This window comes from Somniosus microcephalus, chromosome 10, assembly GCF_052327205.1.
Source record: "Somniosus microcephalus isolate GS21.2 chromosome 10, FLI_Smic_1.0, whole genome shotgun sequence".
Classification (NCBI taxonomy): Eukaryota; Metazoa; Chordata; class Chondrichthyes; order Squaliformes; family Somniosidae; genus Somniosus; species Somniosus microcephalus.
Window position 1 is genome coordinate 4,477,913 of NC_140996.1, and position 21,081 is coordinate 4,498,993.

The following is a 21,081-nucleotide window of genomic DNA, read 5'->3' on the forward strand; positions in this document are numbered from 1 at the left end:
CCACGACCACTGCAAGCTCTCCTCCAAGTCCGTTACTTCATTGTCACTGGGTCAAATTCCTGGAACTCCCTCCCTAACTGCACACGAACTGCGGCGGTTCACCACCACCTTCTCAAGGGCAATAAATGCTGGCCTTGCCAGCAACACCCACATCCCAAGATTGATTGATAATTAAATAAGCAAACTTACAGCAGTGAGAAGCAGAGTTTCGCTGCAGTATGGACTGAGGAGCTGAAAGATACAAAACAGTGCCACCACTGGTGGGAGGGTGTAATTACAGCGTGACAAGTTTACATTGGCAGTTTCCATTATAAGTGAAGATGTGAGAATTTATGTAAAAGTGTGACAAAAACCCAACAGGAAGATTTTGAATATATGAAGTGAACAAGGTTTGTAATATATTATGTAAATATGGATATTTCTGTGCTGTAACATTTCAGATATATAATCACATTTATATAAAATCACTTTCCAAACCTCAGGGCCTCTGCGACTTGGGCTCAATCCTTGCTGAGAGAACTCAAACAGGCAGACTCCGACCATCGCCTCCTACCACTCAGAGGAGGGATATTGTGAGCTTCGGCTGTGGGCTACGGTCGGAGAGAGAGCGAGTGTGAGCAGATCCGAACAACCTGCGCAGGGAAAGCTGTAGGTGCAGGTTCACCGACTCCCAAGCTACTGGTTGGAAAAGTGGAGAGCATTGCCTCGGAATCGTTAGCCCCACCAGTGCCCCTCAGCCATTGGACGAGGCAGAAATCACACACACAACTGCCAGGCATTTCATTTGTCATTTTTTTTTATATATCACAGCTGTACAGTTTCTGTTAACAAGTTAACAATAAAATTATTTCTTACAATATGGTGAAACCCCTATGCTGATGAATCGTACACTATACATGAAAAGCTCGCACCTGTACATTTATACAGCGTCTGAGAAACTAAAAAAAAGTAGCTATTTCTGATAAATATTTTAATAAAACCAATTCCTCCTCTTTATTTTTTTTTTGTCCTGGTGGGGATGAAGTGTTGTTAATAAATGAACAATGACATTTTTTAAAATCATTTTCCCAAGAAAGTGTGTTTTATTTTACTAAACAAAAGAAGTCCATGAACTGGACACGAGACTTAAAAACCGGGGCTCCTTTAATCCCCTCTCGTTACTGGCAAAAAAATTAAAAATAACTGGTCTCCAGAAGGAACGGCTCCTTTAAAAGACACTCCAAGCATCCTTTCACCTAAAGAGGCAAACGTTTTAATAATAAATATACATTAATTTGTGTTGCTGTACAGATCGCGGAAGGCTGGTGCTTGAACTACCTGGTGTAAGCCCTTTCCTTTTTGGATTTCTCCAGCGCTTTGTCCATGGTTTTCTCATTCTCTCCCCTGCATTTGGGACAGTACCATTTTCCCTTGGGCTTGTGGTTGAGACTCACGCAGGAGAAGTGGAACCACTCGATGGGGCACTCGTCATTGTCGCAGCCAATCATCTCCCCGTAAGAAACCTGGTTGCACAGGCAGTAAGTGGGCTCGTTGGGGTCAATGGGCAGGTCCGCAGGAGACGCTTCCCTCTCCGCCTTGGCTTTAGATCTCTTCTTCTTCTTGGAGGTCTTGGCTTTCTTCTCCTTCGGCGTTCCCGCGCTGGCCTCCTCGTGGTCGTGGTTGCTGGACGCGTTCTCCCGGTTCTCGTTGTTCCGCTGCCTCCTGGACCTCTTGGCGCTGGGCTTCTCCACCGGTGCCGCGCTCTCGCTCCGGGACCTGTCCAGCGAGGACTTGTTGTTGGCGTCGTTGCTCTCTGCGCAGTTTTCGAAGAGCTCGACGTGGCTGTCTACCTGCCGGCTTCGGTTCTCCACCAGCTCCACCATCTGGTTCACGATCTGGATCTTCTCATCGCCCAGCTCCTGGCTCCGGATCAGACCCCGTTGGATGTAGTGGAGGATCCGCCTGCGCTGAACCACATCCGTCTCCCTCTTGTGCTTCTCGTAATATTCATCCAGTTCCTTCAGGATGTCTGGAGAAAGAAAGAAGAAAGACTTGCATTTATACAGCGCCTTTCACGACCTCAGGACAATCCAAAGTGCTTTACAGCCAATGAAGTACTTTTTGATATGCAGTCACTGTTTTAATGTAGGAAACACAGCAGCCAATTTGCACACAGCAAGATCTTACAAACAGCAATGTGATAATGACCAGATCATCTGTTTACGCGATGTTGGTTGAGGGATAAATAATGGCCCCAGGACACCGGGGATAACTCCCCTGCTCTTCTTCGAATATTGGCATGGGGTCTTTTACGCCCACCCGAAAGGGCAGACGGGGCCTCGATTTAATGTCTCATCTGAAAGACGGCACTTCCAACAGTGCAGCGCTCCCTCAGTACTGCTCCTCCGACAGTGCGGCGCTCCCTCAGTACTGCCCCCCCGACAGTGCGGCGCTCCCTCAGTACTGCCCCTCCGACAGTGCAGCGCTCCCTCAGTACTGCCCCTCCGACAGTGCAGCTCTCCCTCAGTACTGCCCCTCCGACAGTGCAGCTCTCCCTCAGTACTGCCCCTCCGACAGTGCAGCGCTCCCTCAGTAGTGCCCTTCCGAAAGTGCGGCGCTCCCTCAGTACTGCCCCCCCGACAGTGCGGCGCTCCCTCAGTACTGCCCCTCCGACAGTGCGGCGCTCCCTCAGTACTGCCCCTCCGACAGTGCGGCGCTCCCTCAGTACTGCCCCTCCGACAGTGCAGCGCTCCCTCAGTAGTGCCCCTCCGACAGTGCGGCGCTCCCTCAGTACTGCCCCTCCGACAGTGCGGCGCTCCCTCAGTACTGCCCCTCCGACAGTGCGGCGCTTCCTCAGTACTGCCCCTCCGACAGTGCAGCGCTCCCTCAGTACTGCCCCTCCGACAGTGCAGCGCTCCCTCAGTAGTGCCCCTCCGACAGTGCGGCGCTCCCTCAGTACTGCCCCTCCGACAGTGCGGCGCTTCCTCAGTACTGCCCCTCCGACAGTGCGGCGCTCCCTCAGCACTGCACTGGTGTCAGCCTAGATTTTTGTGCTCGAGTCTCTGGAGTGGGACTCCAACCCACAACCTTCTGACTCAGAGGCGAGGGTGCTGCCCACTGAGCCATGGCTAAAGAAAGCACTCCCGCGTTAAAGTTAGAACACCCGGAGTGCAAAACCCACTAAGTGACGCGGCATCTAGTTCAGCAGATCCTATTGCAGCACAATTTATTTCTCATCGCCTGTATAATAAATAAAAAGACCAGTGAGTGAAAAAACCTCAAAGAAATGTAGCTTTTAATGTTGCCACCAACAATATTCAAATACAGACGCCGAGAACAATGGAAATCATCTGAACTCAACAATCAGCACCTTGAAAAATGCCTCAGTAACAACAACAACTTGTGTTTGGTCAAAGGGTAATCCAAGCTGGATTAATGAGGTGAACGGCAGTGATGGTGGAATAAAGCCGCACCGAGCACATTTCACCGCAAAAGGGCAGCCACACCAAAACAAAATCTCTAACCTCGAGGAAGAATTTCCTTTCATATACAACAGCTTACATTTATATCGCACCTTTAATGAAGTAAAACATCCCAAGGCGCTTCACAGGAGTGTAGTCAGACACAAGTCTAGAGGTAACAGTGGCAGGGGTGAGGGTTTCAGCAGCGGATGAGCTGAGGTGGGGCGGAGACGGGCGATGTTACGGAGGTGGAAATAGGCCGTCTTAGTTATGCTGTGAATATGTGGTCGGAAGCTCATTTCAGGGTCAAATATGACACAATATATAAACTAAAAACAATAAGCGTGCCAATGTCCGAACAACTGTGGTCTTTGGTAGTCACTGCAACCACTTGGATTCAAATTGAGAAACATAAACATTAAATCGGAAAGGTGAGAATACAAAAGCATAAACTTTTATGATGATTTTGCTCATACTTAATGGAAAATGTTTTCAAAAGTGAGAACCTGTAATCCTGTTTATTATCTAGTCAGTTCCAAATCGCACCATCAGTAAGTTCTGATTCAAAGACTCCAGTGCGAGGCGTGCGCTTTATTAACAACTATGACCAATTATTAAACTTCATGTCGAGAACTGATTATTAATCCCAATGCTCTGAAACTCCCCCCTCAAGCAGGCGAGGGTTTTGATGCTTCCTCTCGGTTTCACAGACTGCAGGGGTCCAGGTACATAAATCATTAAAATGTCATGAACAGGTACAGAAAATAATCAAAAAGGCTAATGGAATGCTGGCCTTTACATCTGGAGGACCAGAGTACAAGGGGGTAGAAGTTATGCTGCAGCTGTACAAAACCCTGGTTAGACCACACCTGGAGCACTGGGAGCAGTTCTGGGCACCACACCTTAGGAAGGATATATTGGCCTTGGAGGGAGTGCAGCGTAGGTTTACCAGAATGATACCCAGACTTCAAGGGATAAGTTACGAGGAGAGATTACACAAACTAGGGTTGTAATCCCTGGAATTTAGAAGGTTAAGGGGTGATCTGATCGAAGTTTTCAGGATATTAAGGGGAACAGATAGGGTCGATAGAGAAACTATTTCCGCTGGTTGGTGATTCCAGTACAAGGGGGCATTGTCTAAAAATTAGAGCCAGACCTTTCAGGAGTGAAGTTAGGAAACACTTCAACACACAAAGGGTGGTAGAAGTTTGGAACTCTCTTCCACAAATGGCAATTGTTAATTTTAAATCAGGGATTGATAGCTTTTTGTTAACCAAAGGTATTAGGGATATGGGCCAAAGGCGGGTATATGGAGGTAGGTCACAGATCAGCCATGATCTCATTGGATGGCAGAAGAGGCTCAAGGGGCTGAATGGCCTCCTCCTATTCCTCTCTGTCAGAGCAGCCAGCCGGGCAGGCGCTGCTGCTGGAGATTGTGATCCATGGCCAGGCCCCAGGGATCAAACCGCAGGGCCTGAGATCGTGGAGGCCAGACACTCAAAATGCATTAATGGGGCAGACAGATAGCTGGCGGCAGTGCGTCTCCATCACACTCTCTGACCCTAACCCACACTCTCTCTGACCCTAACCCACTCTCTCTCTGACCCTAACCCACACTCTGACCCTAACCCACTCTGACCCTAACCCACACTCTGACCCTAACCCACACTCTCTCTGACCCTAATCCACACTCTCTCTGACCTAATCCACACTCTCTCTGACCTAATCCACACTCTCTCTGACCCTAACCCACACTCTCTCTGACCCTAACCCACACTCTGACCCTAACCCACTCTCTCTGACCCTAACCCACACTCTGACCCTAACCCACACTCTCTGACCCTAACCCACTCTTCTCTCTGACCCTAACCCACTCTCTCTCTGACCCTAACCCACTCTCTCCCTGACCCTAACCCACTCTCTCTCTGACCCTAACCCACTCTCTCTCTGACCCTAACCCACTCTCTCTCTGACCCTAACCCACTCTCTCTGACCCTAACCCACTCTCTCTGACCCTAACCCACACTCTCTGACCCTAACCCACACTCTCTGACCCTAACCCACTCTCTCTGACCCTAACCCTCTCTCTCTGACCCTAACCCACTCTCTGACCCTAACCCACTCTCTCTCTGACCCTAACCCACTCTCTCTCCGACCCTAACCCACTCTCTCTGACCCTAACCCACTCTCTCTGACCCTAACCCACTCTCTCTCTGACCCTAACCCACACTCTCTGACCCTAACCCACACTCTCTGACCCTAACCCACTCTCTCTGACCCTAACCCTCTCTCTCTGACCCTAACCCACTCTCTGACCCTAACCCACTCTCTCTCTGACCCTAACCCACTCTCTCTCCGACCCTAACCCACTCTCTCTGACCCTAACCCACTCTCTCTGACCCTAACCCACTCTCTCTCTGACCCTAACCCACACTCTCTGACCCTAACCCACTCTCTCTCTGACCCTAACCCACACTCTCTGACCCTAACCCACACTCTCTCTCTGACCCTAACCCACACTCTCTGACCCTAACCCACTCTCTCTCTGACCCAAACCCACACTCTGACCGAGTCTCTTGGCGAGAAGCTGAAAACAGCCATAAGCCGGGCTCGGATCCCACGGCCGGAGCCTTGGGACTGTGAGCTGGGCGGCGGCCGGGGCCTAAAATGGAGCCGGAAGAGGCGGCATGGGCGGGGCCACCCGAAGCCCGTCCCCCCTGCCCCGACTGACAGACCGCCCGCCCAATCAGCGCTCGAGCCGCCCACTGGAGCATCCCGGCCAATCAGAGCGCGGCGCTCCGCCCCCCAAGCCCCAGTGGTGACTGGCAGGCGCGGCGCCCAATCAGGAGGCGCGGCCCAGCGTCCCGCCTTCCACCGTAGCGTCAGTGACTGGCAGGCAGCACGGCCAATCGGGAGGCGCGGCGAAGCGAACATGGAAAGGGGGCGGCCAATGAGCGGGGTGGAGGCGGGCCTATGCTAATACGGGACAGGGGCTATAAGAGGGCGAGCGGCGCGGCGACGGGGCTCCAGTCAGAGCGGGGCGGCGGGGAGAGTGGAGCTGAGAGCCCCGGCTCCGCCCGGTCCAATCTAAACTTTCACCCCGGCCACCCGCGCACTCGCAGCCCGGCTCCACTGGCCCCTCCACCCGGGGGGACCGCCGGCCCCGGGCTCTCGCCTTCCCGCCCCGGTGACTCTATCTTTGCCCCTTTAAAGCGGCTCCCGGAGCGGGGAGGGTAGATCCCAGTCCCGGGGGCCGGGCCGGGGCCCCCCTCCACCAGCCGCCTGCTGACACTGGGGGCCGGGGAGCGGCCGCAGCCCTGCCTCCCTCCCTCCCCGGGCTCCACATTTACCCCTCTTTCTGTCAAAATGGCTGGTGTTGTGAAGCTGCTCTTTTGTTCCGCCCCAGCACTGACGCTGCGCTCACTCTCTCTCGGGCTGTGTGTGTGTGTGTGTGTGTGTGTGTGTGTGTGTGTGAGAGAGAGAGATGATCCTGCAGCCCCCGGGGCTCCTTACCTTGGTATTTTGCATCGATTTCCCTCATCAGAGACACGTTCCTCTGGAGATCAAAAGGCAGAGACTCGATGGACTCCAGATAGTCCTCCACATAGCTCACAACCTGCGTCTGCTCCCCGTTCGCAGGACTCAGCATCTTGCAAGCTACATTTGTTGATGTGTTGGGGAAGGTGGGGAGGCAGACTTTCTCTCTCTCTCTCTCTCTCTCTCTTTCTGCTACAAGTGCAAGGTTTGCACCTCCTCCTCCTGCTGCTCACTCTTGATTTTTAACAATAAAATGCAGAGGCTGAGTGGGCTGGGCTGGGCTGGGCAGGGCCGGGCTGTGGGGGCCCCTCTCCCCACACACACGGTGGAGCGGCGGCGGCTGCAGGCGGGTCCCGCTCTGGCCTGGCTCTGGCCGGCACAGTGCGATCCCGGCACTGGCTCCGGGCTCCGGGCTCTGGATCCAGCGTGGACACTCGGGCCCGGGGAGAGACTGGGCCCCACCGCGCCTGCGCGCCCGCCGCCCAGCCGGCCCCGCCCCGCTCATTACCATACCATTGTGACGTCGCCGCCCCGCTTTCTTCTATTTCCAGCCCATCTCTTTTTTTTTCTTTCCACCCTCCCTCTGGATCTTTCAGCCGCACTTTTCCCTTAAAAAGTAGATTCGGCTGCGCTCCGCCCGACAAAAAAAATTCAAACCCCCCTTCATGTTATCTAGTGATTGGCGTGGCATTTCGCCCAATCACATCGCGCCTCAAGGAAAGTTCCGAGCAATCAGCGCTGGCGAGAGGCGGGATCTCCTCCTTCAATTTTTATTTAGTGATTGACGTGGGGTTTGGTCCAATCACACCGCGGCTCCGGGAAGGTTGCGCCCAATCGGCAGTGCCCGGAAGGCGGGACCTCGCCCCGCCCATCCAACGGCGGGTTGTCAACAGCCCGACCGCGCGGGATTGCGCGACCGCGGGGCCCGCTGGGAGTTGGAGTCCGCTGCCCGGCCGGAGCGGAAAGACTACACCTCCCAGCAGGCAGCGCGCCGGCTGGGTTTGAAATTAGCGGGCGGGTCAAAGGTCAGGGCTGGCAGCCACCTCCAGCTCACAGATCAGGGAGGCAGCGTTGCTATGGAGCCGCCCGTTGCTAGGCTGTTAAAAGAATGCCCAGGCCACAGTCGTCCGATTTATTTTGTACCGTGGGGGGGTCGCCGGCCACTCCTCGAGCTTCGCCATCTCCACTCCCGGTCCCGGAGTCGAGGTGGCAGCAACTCCCCGCCCGCCCCTACCCGGGCTCGGCCTGGGGCCTCGGTGATGGAGGGCGGGGCTAGTGTGGCAGGGGCGTGGCTAGTGGGGGCGGAGCCAGCATGGGTGGGGCGTGGCTAGTGGGGGCGGAGCCAGCGTGGGTGGGGCGTGGCTAGTGGGGGCGGAACCAGCATGGTTGGGGCGTGGCTAGTGGGGGCGGAGCCAGCGTGGGTGGGGCGTGGCTAGTGGGGGCGGAGCCAGCGTGGGTGGGGCGTGGCCAGCGGGGCGGGGGCGGGGCTAGGATGGATCAGGGGCGGGGCCAGGTCTGTCCTTTAGTCCCGCCTCTTATGACGCCGTCATTTCGGAGCGCGGCCTAGTCCACAGGCTGCTGCCTCCAGCCAGCACCGGTGTCGTTCGGTCCACGCTCCCAGGATGAGGACGCTGCTGGCCGGCTGGAGCTTGGCCGCACGGCGTCAGCTGAGCGGGGGGCCGGTACGCGGCTGCGCCTCGGGCGGCTGTGGTGCGAGGGAGCAGCGGCGCGGCTGGCAGCCACCGAGGGGGCAGCCCGCCGGCCTGCGGGTCTACAACAGCCTGACACGGAGCAAAGAGCCGCTGGTGCTCGCCGAGCCGGCCACTGCCTCCTGGTACAGCGCTCTTCAAACTACTCCCATCCCGCGGCGGCAGGCCCGCACCCCTGGCCTGGCTCAATGGGCAACACCCTCGCCTCTGGGGCAGAGGGTCGTGGGTTCAAGTCCCAGTCCAGAGACTTGAGCACAAAATCCAGGCTGAAACTCCCAGTGCGGCGCTCCCTCAGTACCGCCCCTCCGACAGTGCGGCGCTCCCTCAGTACCGCCCCTCCGACAGTGCGGCGCTCCCTCAGTACCGCCCCTCCGACAGTGCGGCGCTCCCTCAGTACCGCCCCTCCGACAGTGCGGCGCTCCCTCAGTGCCGCCCCTCCGACAGTGCGGCGCTCCCTCAGTACCGCCCCTCCGACAGTGCGGCGCTCCCTCAGTACCGCCCCTCCGACAGTGCGGCGCTCCCTCAGTACCGCCCCTCCGACAGTGCGGCGCTCCCTCAGTACCGCCCCTCCGACAGTGCGGCGCTCCCTCAGTACCGCCCCTCCGACAGTGCGGCGCTCCCTCAGTACCGCCCCTCCGACAGTGCGGCGCTCCCTCAGTACCGCCCCTCCGACAGTGCGGCGTTCCCTCAGTTCTGCTCCCGGAATGTCAGCCTGGATTATGGGCTCGAGGGTCTGAAGTGGGTCTTGAACCCACAACTTTCTGACTCAGTCAAGAAGGCTACGCACTGAGCCATGGCTGGTACCTATTTAAATTTTACTTTATTACAGTTCATTTAGGCTTTTTCACAATAGTTTATATATATTTTTGTAAGATTGAACCATCAAGTGATTTAGATTGGGGAAGTAGGGAAGGCAGTATTTGCAAGCTTGCAGTGTCAGTAGCAAACACATTTTAGAAGAAACACTTTCTCGCTTAAAAGTGAAGTTGTGATGAAGTGACCAGTGAATGTTAAGGCTTTCGATGCCTGTCACGGTGTCCCCTCTATTGCTGAGGGAGTGTGAATGGATAATGCAAATATTGTCCTTTTACTCTCGTACAGGATAGTTCTGCACTTTGTCGAACATCAAGCAATTGTCTGTCAGTTAATTTACAGTAAAAATTATTTTAACTGATTAGCTTAACTGCCTTATTTAACAGTTTTGCCTCAGAGTCAGGGAGTTTTCCATGAGTTAAATAGTGATGAGGGTCAGGGAAAGAACTGTTGAACACAATGTGAAAGGGATACCCGTACATAAGAAATAGGAGCAGGAGTAGGCCATTCGGCCCCTCTAGCCTGCTCCGCCATTCTGATCTTGGCCTCAACTCCACTTTCGGCCCACTCCCCTGTAGTTCAAATATCTGTCAATCTCCGCCTTGAATATATTCAGTGACTCCGCCTCCACAGCTCTCTGGGGTAGAGAATTCCAAAGATTCACGACCCTCCGAGAAGAAATTCCCCCTCATCTCCATCTTAAATGGGCGATGCCTTATTCTGAAACTATGCCCCCTAGTTCTAGATTCCCCCGCTAGGGGAAACATCCTCTCAGCATTCACCCTGTCAATCCCTCTCAGAATCTTATGTTTCAATAAGATCCCCTCTCATTGTTCTAAACTCCAATGAGTATAGGCCCAACCTGCTCAACCTTTCCTCATAAGACAACCCCTTCATCCCAGGAATCATCCGAGTGAACCTTCTCTGAACTGCCTCCGATGCAAGTATATCCCTCCTTAAATAAAGAGACCAAAACTGTACGCAGTACTCCAGGTGTGGTCTCACCAGCGCCCTGTAAAGTTGTATCAAGACTTCCCTGCTTTTATACTCCATCCCCCTTGTAATAAAGGCCAACATTCCATTAGCCTTCCTAATTACTTGCTGTACCTGCACGCTAACCTTGTGTTTCATGTACTCGGACCCCCCGACCCCTCTGTACCGCAGCATTCTGTAGTCTCCATTTAAATAATATTTTACTTTTTTATTCTTCCTACTTCACATTTTCCCACATTATACTCCATCTGCCAAATTTTTGCCCATTCGCTTAACCTATCTATATCCCTTTGCAGACTCTGTGTCCCCCTCACAACTTGCTTTCCCACCTATCTCTGTATCATCAGCAAATTTGGCTACAGTACACTCGGTCCCTTCATCCAAGTCATTAATGTAGATTGTAAATAGTTGAGGCCCCAGCACTGATCCCTGTGGCACCCCACTCGTTACAGTTTGCCAACCGGAAAATGACCCATTGATCCCGACGCGCTCTTTTCTATTAGTTAGCCAACCCTCTATTCATGCCAATATATTACCCCCAACACATGCGTTCTTATCTTGTGCAGTAACCTTTCAAGCGGCACCTTATCGAATGCCTTCTGGAAATCCAAATACACGACATCTACTGGTTCCCCTTTATCCACCCTGCTCGTTACACCCTCAAAGAAATTTGTCAAACACAATTTCCCTTTTATAAAACCATGTTGACTCTGCTTGATTGTCTTATGATTTTCTAAATGTTCTGCGATTACTTCCTTAATGATTTTTTTTTTTGAGTATAGCAGACTATTTACAAGAGCATTTTTAAAAAGGATTAAAATAGTTGGTGGTTGGTGCTGTGATTATTTTGTGTTTTGCAAATTAGGGATAATTAAAAAGTTTACACCAATATTCTGGTGAAGCTGTTCTCATGTTTAATTTTATTTCTCTTTTGACAGGTATAGCTGTGGGCCTACAGTATATGACCATGCTCATCTTGGGCATGCAAGGTAAATATGTTAAACCGCTGGTCAATGGGGAAACGTATGATTGAAATTCAAAACTTCCACCACCAGAGACTTTAGCAGGCAGGAAGTGTACTTGGTGGTGAGGTGGAGCAGTAGATTATAGGACCTGCCCTAGCTCAACGATTCCCTACCCCCCTCCCCCTTTCCTCCCTGCTTACAGTTTCTCCTTTACAACATCCTGCTGATTCTCAAATCTAGATTTTGGCCTCGGCCACCCCTAGCTGGAAGTCTATTCGATATATTGGAAAGAAAGAGTTTGCATTGATATTACAGCCTTTCACGTCTTCCCAAAGCGTGTCAGAGCCAAGGGTTAAATTACGAGGAGAGATTACACAAACTAGGGTTGTAATCCCTGGAATTTCGAAGGTTAAGGGGTGATTTGATCAAATTTTCAAGATATTAAGGGGAACAGATAGGGTAGAGAGAGAGAAACTATTTCTGCTGGTTGGGGATTCTAGGACTAGGGGGCATAGTCTAATAATTAGAGCCAGACCTTTCAGGAGTGAAATTAGGAAACACTTCGACACACAAAGGGTGGTAGAAGTTTGGAAAACTCTTCCGCAAACAGTAATTGATGCTAGATCAATTGTTAACTTTAAATCAGAGATTGATAGATTTTTGTTAACCAAAGGTATTAAGGGATACGGGCCAAAGGCAGGTATATGGAGTTAGGTCGCAGATCAGCCATGATCTCATTGACTGGTGGAACAGGCTCGAGGGGCTGAATGGCCTCCTCCTGTTCCTATGTTCCATACTTGTGTTGCAAAACAATGAAAATATACCAGAAACTCATTCCTAAATGAACATTGCGGGGGGGGGGAATTAATCTAGAGGCAAATCCATATCTTAATCTGCAAAGTTTATTAATGCTAGTTTCAAGAGGCAAATTATAAACTGATACTAAGTTTTAAAACATTCTGCAATGTATACATTAGAGCTGCATTTATGCTATAAGTCTAACATCAGTGGGAAGCACTGACTCGAAGCTTATGGAGTGTGAATCGGGTATTAAGGCCCGAAATGACTGTGCAGAGTGAGACTCTCCTCCAGGTGGAGCCCTGAGTCCGGATTCAAGCTACATTCACACTAACTGCAGTCTTGATGTGAAGCAAAATCATTTCAGCTGTGATCGACGTGTAAGTGCACCTTAAAATACACGTGGCACACTTAACCTGGGTTACAGTCTGCACTGCTGCCCCAAGCAAGAAAGTATGACATTCGTTTTGCGCGAACAGAACTGTTTTACCTGCTTTGAAGAGTGGAAAAAGAGTATTTTCTGATGTGCAACTTTCTGATCACATGGAAAGAATGGCGAGGGCCTCTGATCACATGAAAAGAATGGCGAGGGCCTCTGATCACATGAAAAGAATGGCGAGGGCCTCTGATCACATGAAAAGAATGGCGAGGGCCTCTGATCACATGAAAAGAATGGCGAGGGCCTCTGATTACATGAAAAGAATGGCGAGGGGAGAAAGAAAATCCCCCACAATGTTCAGCCCAACTATTTTGGGAAAAATTGGGAAATTGCCAGACTTGAAGGCAAGCTGGAGAACATGGCTGCACGTGTGTCAATACTAGGTGAACTTGGCCAATCCACACAAAATAACACAAGGTCGTCCTGACTCGGGAGCATGTCAAGTTCCTTCTTAAAGAACCGTAAGTGTACGCATTCCTGCCACAGTTGATAGTCGGCTGCTCATAGTTCAATGACTCGCTGGGAAAAATGCTTCCTGGCATCGACCCTGATTATGAACATACGAACAATGAGGGACAGGTAAAGACCCTCTGGTCCGTCCAGCCTGCCCCACACAGTTGCGACATCTTGTGCATCACAATATACACTCCACCCCATTCGAAACCATGTGGCAGAGTGACAAAGGGAGAGGCAAAAAAACATTAAAAAACACAGGCCAATTTGAGCGAAAAAAATCTGAGAAATTCCTCTCCGACCCATCTAGGCAATTGAAACTAGTCCAGGAGCTCGCTCTGGCCCTTGAATTCCTTGCAGTACCCACCTTCTGTAAGAGGTGATCTCCACTCTGTTAGATCCGTGTGTTAATGGAGACACGGAATGCAGGAGTTGATTTAACAAGTGTTTACTGAACAAAGTCTGGAGGTGAACTAACAACACAAGATGCTACACAGGCTTATATACCCGAGTGGTCACTACTGGTACTACAGTATACAGGGGCTTCAAAAACATAGTTCCTCTTAAAGGTACATACACTACAATTCCTCCCCTTTTAGATAAATAGTACATAACATTTTAAGTAATCATTAAATAACATTTTTACAAGAACAATAATATACACATTTGCTGAAGTTAATTAATTACAAATTCAGTCTCTCTGGAGGCTTCCTGACTCGGTCTGGATAACGCCTCGGTGGTGTAGTAGGTTCTTTTGGCAAGGTCGATTCGGCTTCAATGCCAGTGTCAGGTTCATCTGGTTCCAGTATCACCGGATCGGAGGTAGATACTATGGGTATCTCTGCTTCATCACTAGGCGTATAGAGTTGTGGTGTAGGTTGTCCTTTTTCGGATGACTCTATGATCTGGTCAGCATGGCGCCTTATTATGCTTTCTCCAATGTCCACGGTACACATCAGCGGTCCTAGTCGTGTGCAAATAGTTCCAGGCTGCCATTTCTCGGTACGGTAGTCCCGGGCCAAAACTGGTTGACCTATCTGGAAGGTTCTAGTTGGCCTTTCATTCATGCTTTGAAATTGCCGGTTCTCTACGTCCCTTCTGACGTTTGGCTTGACCAAATCCAGCTGGCATCTTAGGCTTCTATTGAAAAACATCATGGCGGGGGTTTGGTTTGTAACCACATGTGTTGCATTCCTATACGCAAACAAGAAGTTATCTACCTTATGTTGTAGATTTATGTCTTCATTACCCATGGCCTTTATGGCCTTCTCGAAGGTCTGGACAAACCTTTCAGTCAATCCATTGGTGGCGGGATGGTATGGGGCGGACGTGTAGTGCTTAACCCCATTGTTTTTTAAGAACTTCCTGAATTCTTCGGATACAAATTGCGGTCCATTATCAGAACAGATCTGTTCAGGCAGCCCATTCCTGGCGAATATGGTCCTTAATACTGTGATGGTTTTTTCCGTGGTGGTGGAGGACATCTTTATTACCTCCGGCCACTTGGAGTGTGCATCCACCGCGATTAAGAACATTGAGTCCATAAATGCACCAGCAAAGTCGATATGTACCCTTTGCCATGGAGATGAGGGCCACTCCCATGGATGTAGAGGGGCTTGTGGTGGGGCGTTTTGGACCTTCTGGCATCCTAGACAGCTCTTGGTCATTTCTTCGATGTCTCCATCGATACCTGGCCACCACGCAAACGCTCTGGCTAAGTTCTTCATTTTCACTCCACCCAGATGCCCCTCGTGAAGCTCCTTTAGCACTCTATCCTTGAATTTGGGTGGAATCACCACTCTGGATCCACACATCAAGGTTCCTCGGCACACTGACAGCTGTTCTCTTCTTTGCGAGAATGCTGGCAACAGTGGTTCGTCATGTGCTGGCCATCCCTTCACCGTTAAATCGTAGACTCGTGAGAGAGTCGGGTCATTTCGCGTTTCCTTTTCAATGGTAGAATTTGTCACCGGTAGACATTCCACTATGGTCGAGTGGAACATCTCCACTGGGTCCACTGTAGGCGCCTCTTCCACCGTTGGCAACGGTAGGTGCGATAACCCGTCAGCATTCCCATGCTGTTTTGTTCCTGGGCAGCACGGTGGCATAGTGGTTAGCACTGTTGCCTCACAGCGCCAGGGACCCGGGTTCGAATCCGGCCTCGGGTGACTGTCTGTGTGGAGTTTGCACATTCTCCCCGTGTTTGCGTGGGTTTCCTCCGGGTGCTCCGGTTTCCTCCCACAGTCCAAAGATGTGCGGGTTAGGTTGATTGGCTATGATAAATTGACCCTTAGTGTTAGGGGGATTAAAATACGTGGGGTTACGGGGATAGGGTGGGATATGTGTCGGTGCAGGCTCGATGGGCCGAAATGGCCTCTATCTGCACTGTGGGGTTTCTGTGATTCTGTGATTCTATGTCATATTGGTGTGCCCCTAGGAAAAGGGACCACCTCTGTAGCCTTTGCGCTGTCATAATGGGAACGCCCTTTTTAGGGTTGAATATGGAGGCGAGGGGTTGATGGTCAGTCAACAAGGTAAATTTTTGTCCGTGTAGGTAATGGTTGAATTTCTTCACCCCCCACACCAGGCCGAGTGCCTCCCTGTCGATCTGGGCATAGTTACGCTCAGCTGAGTTCAATGAGCGTGACGCAAAAGCTATCGGCCGCCCCGAGCCATCAGGGAATCTATGCGATAATACTGCTCCCACGCCGTAAGGGGATGCATCGCACGCCAGTCTGATTAGCAGTGATGGGTTGGAATGAGCCAACACTTCCCTGGACGTGATCAAGCCTTTGCATTTATGGAAGGCACGTTTACAGTTTTCGCTCCATTTCCAAATTACTCCCGTTTGTAGCAGTGCGTTAAGCGGGTGCAGAACCGTCGACAAGTTTGGTAAAAATTTATGATAGTAATTTACTAATCCCAGGAACGACCTTAATTGTGAGACATTTTCAGGCGCTGGGGCCTTTACGACCGCTTCAATTTTTTCAGGTGACTTATGCAACCCTTCTTCGTTAATGATATGGCCACAATATTATATTTGTTTCTGGAAAAATTCGCACTTGGGGCGATTTGCTCGTAGGCCCCGTTCTCTCAGCCTCGTGAGCACCTGCTCCAAGTTGGCAAGGTGCTCGTTGTCGTTTTCTCCTGTTACAAGGATGTCGTCTAGGTAGCATTGAGTCCCCGGAATCCCTTGCAGGACTTGCTCCATAGCTCTTTGCCAGATAGCCGGAGCTGATGCCACTCCGAAAACCAGTCTCGATTGTACTGGTACAGGCCTTTGTGTGTGTTTATCGTGAGATACTTTTTAGAGACCTCCTCAACCTCCATCTGTAGATATGCCTGTGCTAAGTCAATTTTGGTGAAACGTTTCCCTCCGGATAGTGAGGCGAAAATATCTTCTATCCTCGGAAGAGGATACTGTACCGTGTGAAGAACCAGGTTTACAGTCACCTTGAAGTCCCCACAGATGCAAACTTTTCTCTGTTCTTCAGATTTATCATTATTCAACGTTTTCTTCATGACCGGGACGATGGGTGTTGCCCACTCGCTCCAATCTACCTTGGATAATACGCCTGCTTTTTCCAAATTCTCCAGCTCTGTCTCGACGGCTGGACGAATTGCGTATGGCACCGGCCTTGCCTTAAAAAACTTGGGAATTGCCGCACCTTCCACTTTTATTGAGGCGGTGGCGCCTTTCAGGGTTCCTAGTTCCTGTTGAAACACTTCTTTGGCGTTAGCCAAGATTTCTTTTAATCGTCTAGGTATGACGTCATCATCGTTTTTTTTCTTACTGGTCACCGTCAGTGCCTGAATGGAGTGCCAGTTTAAACGTATCTTTCTGATCCATTCACGTCCCAACAACGGTGGACCACCATCTTGCAGAACGTATAAATACAACTTCTGTATTTCCTTGCCGTTGTATACAACAGGCACCCTTATTTTCCCTCTGGGGTATACTTTCTGCCCCGTATATGTCTTCAAGATAATGGATGTGTCTTTCAAAGGTATATGCGGAAATAGCCGCTCGTAATCCCGTCGACTCATGACGGTCAGAGCTGATCCTGTATCTAGCTCCATTTTGACTGGGGACCCCGCTATCGTGAGGGTAACCCAAATGGTCTGGTAATCTTCTTTGGCAATTACATTATGTAATTTGAGACAGCTTAGTCTCTTGTTTCCGGAGTCGCTATCGCTCTTCTGGTCTTCGGAGCTACTGTCCGTCATCATTTGTACCTTTCTGTACTTTTCCTTATTGACCTTTTTACTGTCAGCGGATTTCTTTCCAGATCTGCATACACGTGCAATGTGTCCCATCTTTCCGCATTGCCTGCATGCTTTGTCCTTGAACCAGCAGTCCTTCTGGTCATGGGTGGATCTGCCGCAGCGATAACATCCCTCGAAACCCTGTGTCATTTCATGGGTGCCAAAGTCCTGTGACCTTTGCTGTATCTCTGCAGCTCCTCTTGCTGCTTCGTATGATACAGCCACACTGAAAGCCTTGTCCAGTGTTAAATCTTTCTCAGAAAGTAGTCTTTTCTGTGTTCCTTCGCTTAGGAGACCGCAGACGAATTTGTCTCGTAGAGAATCTGCCAGTCCTGCCCCGAATTGGCAGTGCTTTGACAGCTTTCGTAATTTGGTGAGGTAATCAGCGTTACTTTCATTCTTGTGCTGATTCCTCCTGAAGAATTTGAATCGTTCCGCTATCAGCAGCGGTGTTGGGTTTAAGTGCTCCTGTAAGGTATCAACAATCTCATTAAAATTCTTGTCCATCGGTTTGGCTGGAGTGATCAAGTTTCGTAACAGCCCGTATGTCCTTGCGCCCATCAGATTTAGAAGTACCGATGCCTTTTTATCATCCGCTACTTCATTCGCCTTGCAATATACCTCCACTCTTTCCACATATGTGGTCCAATCTTCTATATCACTATCGAAAGCAGTAATATTGCCAGTCTTCGGCATCTTGAAAATCTAAAATGGCGCTTCCCGCGCTTTTCCTCCGTCCCCGATGGATCAAAATGGCGCCTCCCGCGCTTTTCTTTCTTCCCCGCCGAGTTAAGATGGCGCCTCCCGCGCGCTGCCGCTGCTGCCAACGCTGTTCTCCGCGGTTCCCGTTGCGACCTGCAGCTTTTCGCGGTATTTCTATTTTTTTTATATATCGCTTCAATAGTTTCTCCGTTACTTGGAGAACCGTTCCCGTCGTGGAGCGGACCCTCTGGGACTTTCCCCTCCCTCTGCTCGGTCCGAACGCCGACCTGCTTTGCAGCACCGGCCGCGCCCTGAGTGCTCCACCCTCTCTCTTTGCTTCTGCTTCCCAACTCGCTGCCCAGACCCGTTGCAGAGCCACCCGATCGAGCTCTAGCCCGCTGCAGCCCAGGAAGGATCAGTGCACTACCTGCCACCAGCCCGTTTAGCTGGGGAAACCACAGACTGGAGACCAAGCCTGGCCCTCGTTTTCGAGTTTCTTCGAGTTATTTTTTTTTTTCTTGCTTCTGGCTTCGACCTTCGTCTGAGGAATCGATCCCCTTTAGGTGCTGCCGAATTGCAGGTAAGTTCGTTTCTAACTCGTCGCCACTGTTAGATCCGTGTGTTAATGGAGACACGGAATGCAGGAGTTGATTTAACAAGTGTTTACTGAACAAAGTCTGGAGGTGAACTAACAACACAAGACGCTACACAGGCTTATATACCCGAGTGGTCACTACTGGTACTGCAGTATACAGGGGCTTCAAAAACATAGTTCCTCTTAAAGGTACATACACTACACACTCCAGCCAGACACAGGACCAGCTCTCGCTTGAAGGAATTCAGTGAATCGGCGTCCACCGCACGAGATGGCCGCCTGTTCCAGAGCTCCACTATTCTCTGGGGAAAAGAACCACCTCCTGGCATCTAACCTCGATCTGGCCGTATACAACTTAAAATTGTGACCCCTGGTCCTGCCTAAAATTTAATTAAAACAAACTGTCACCTGTAACACAATCTATTCCCTTCCATATCTTATAAACCTCAATCAGATCACCTCTAAGTCTACGCTTCTCAAGTATAGAGTCACAACTCTTTAGCCTATCTTGATAACTAAGTTTCTTTAAATTGCCCATCCCAAATTGCTCTCGTGAAGGTGGTGGTGATCCGCCGCCTTGAACCGCTGCAGTCCGCGTGGTGAAGGTACTCCCACAGTGCTGTTAGGGAGTTCCAGGATTTTGACCCAGCGACTATGAAGGAACGGTGATATATTTCCAAGTCAGGATGGTGTGTGACTTGAAGGGGAAGTTGGAGGTGATGTTCCCATGCGCCTGCTGCCCTTGTCCTAGGTGGTAGAGGTCGTGGGTTTGGGTGGTGCTGTTGAAGAAGCCTTCGCAAGTTGCTGCAGTGCATCTTGTAGATGGTACACACTGCAGCCACGGTACGCCGGTGGTGGAGGGCGTGAATGTTTAAGGTGATGGATGGGGTGCCAATCAAGCGGGCTGCTTTGTCCTGGATGGTGTCGAGCTTCTTGAGTGTTGTTGGAGCTGTATTCATCCAGGCAAGTGGAGAGTATTCCAGCACACTCCTGACTTGTGCCTTGTAGATGGTGGAAAGACTTTGGAGAGTCAGGAGGTGAGACACTCGCCGCAGAATACCCAGCCTTTGACCTGCCCTTGTAGCCACAATATTTATGTGGCTGGTCCTGTTAAGGTTCTGGTCACTGGTGATCCTCAGGATGTTGATGGGGGATTCGGCGATGGTAATGCTGTTGAATGTCAAGGGGCGGTGGTTAGATGCTCCCTTGTTGGAGATGTTCATTGTCTGGCACTTGTGTGGTGGGAATGTTAGTTGCCAATTATCAGCCCAAACCTGATTGTTGGCCAGGTCTCGCTGCATGCAGGCACGGACTGCTTCATTATCTGAGGAGTTGCGAATGGAACTGAACACTGCAATCATCAGCGAACATCCCCATTTCTGACCTTATGATGGAGAGGTGGTCATTGATGAAGCAGCTGAAGATGGTTGGGCCTACGACACTGCCCTGAGGAACTCTTGCAGCGATGTCCTGGAGCTGAGATGATTGACCTCCAACAACCACCTTTCTTTGTGCTAGGAATGACTCCAGCCAGTGGAGAATTAGTCCAATGACCCTCTTCTGCACCCTTTCCAAAGCCTCAATATCACCCACCATGTGAGGAGACCAAAACTGGACACAGTATTCCAAGTGTGGCCTGACTCGGGTCTTGTACAAGGACAAGATAGTGTGCCTCGTCTTATACTCAATTGTCCCCAAAGCCCTATTTGCTCTCGGTATCGCTTCACGGCGTTGCTCATGTACCTTTGAGGATGTATGCACTCGAATGCCCAAATCTCTTTCTATCTCCACCTTTAATGCTTTTCCCTGAAGGGTGTATGAATGTTGAGCATTCGCTCTGCCCACAGGCAAACACTGCACTTACTGAAGTTAGACATCATTTGCCAGTCATGAGTCCAATCTCCCAACACATTAAGACCCACCTGAAGCAGACGAGCGTTGTCTACAGTCCGAACACTCGCACAGATCTTGGTATCTGCTCCCAACACCTACGTCCAGATCATTAATAAAAATAGTAAAGAGCAACGGTCCCAACACTGATCCCTGTGGGACATCACTGGTGACTGGTCTCCAAACCGATCCAAATCCATCTAGAACTACTTGTTGCCCTTGTCCTGCCAGCCAGTTCTCAATCCAGCTCAATATATTACCACTAATACCCGAGGCTTCGATCTTATAGAGAAGCCTCTTGTGCGGTATTTTATCAAAAGCCTTTTGGAAGTCTTAAGTAGACAATGTCTACTGGACTTCCCTCATCCACCAACTTTGTAACTTCAAAAAAGTTCGATTTGTAAGACATGATCTTTTTATGAAGCCATTTGGGTGTCTCTAATATGACCCCCTCTATCCAAGCATTCATATATTGAATCCC

General features: G+C 50.6%; 3 protein-coding genes across 9 annotated transcripts in view; 2 read left to right on the forward strand and 1 right to left on the reverse strand.

The window, feature by feature from the left end:
- Nucleotides 1-1,062, forward strand: part of LOC147111391 (uncharacterized) — a 24,232-nt gene extending 23,170 nt beyond the window's left edge. The window contains exon 4 of the mRNA XM_085999882.1: nucleotides 483-1,062. The gene's annotated coding sequence lies outside the window, so the exon portion shown is untranslated. The remainder of the gene's footprint in view (nucleotides 1-482) is intronic.
- ing1 (inhibitor of growth family, member 1) lies at nucleotides 779-7,486 on the reverse strand. Of its 2 annotated transcripts, none has more exons than XM_085998347.1 (2): nucleotides 6,954-7,486; nucleotides 779-2,008 (listed from the first exon to the last, which is right to left on the reverse strand). In XM_085998347.1, the coding sequence occupies exons 1-2, from the start codon at nucleotides 7,087-7,089 to the stop codon at nucleotides 1,314-1,316; spliced, it is 831 nt and encodes a 276-aa protein (XP_085854473.1). In that variant the 5' UTR covers nucleotides 7,090-7,486; the 3' UTR covers nucleotides 779-1,313. The 2 variants fall into 2 exon arrangements, with proteins under 2 accessions (XP_085854473.1, XP_085854474.1); XM_085998348.1 differs by lacking the exon at nucleotides 6,954-7,486 and adding an exon at nucleotides 3,554-5,018.
- Nucleotides 7,487-8,509: 1,023 nt separating this feature from the next.
- cars2 (cysteinyl-tRNA synthetase 2, mitochondrial) overlaps nucleotides 8,510-21,081 on the forward strand; it is an 80,489-nt gene continuing 67,917 nt past the window's right edge. Inside the window, exons 1-2 of one of the 6 annotated variants that reach the window (XM_085998352.1) lie at nucleotides 8,510-8,811; nucleotides 11,431-11,481. In XM_085998352.1, coding sequence (XP_085854478.1) covers nucleotides 8,600-8,811; nucleotides 11,431-11,481 — 263 coding nt within the window. In that variant the 5' untranslated portion in view covers nucleotides 8,510-8,599. Of the gene's footprint in view, nucleotides 8,812-9,394; nucleotides 9,487-11,430; nucleotides 11,482-21,081 lie in introns of those variants that run through there. The other 5 variants (XR_015079678.1, XM_085998351.1, XM_085998350.1 and 2 more) reach the window with 5 other exon arrangements.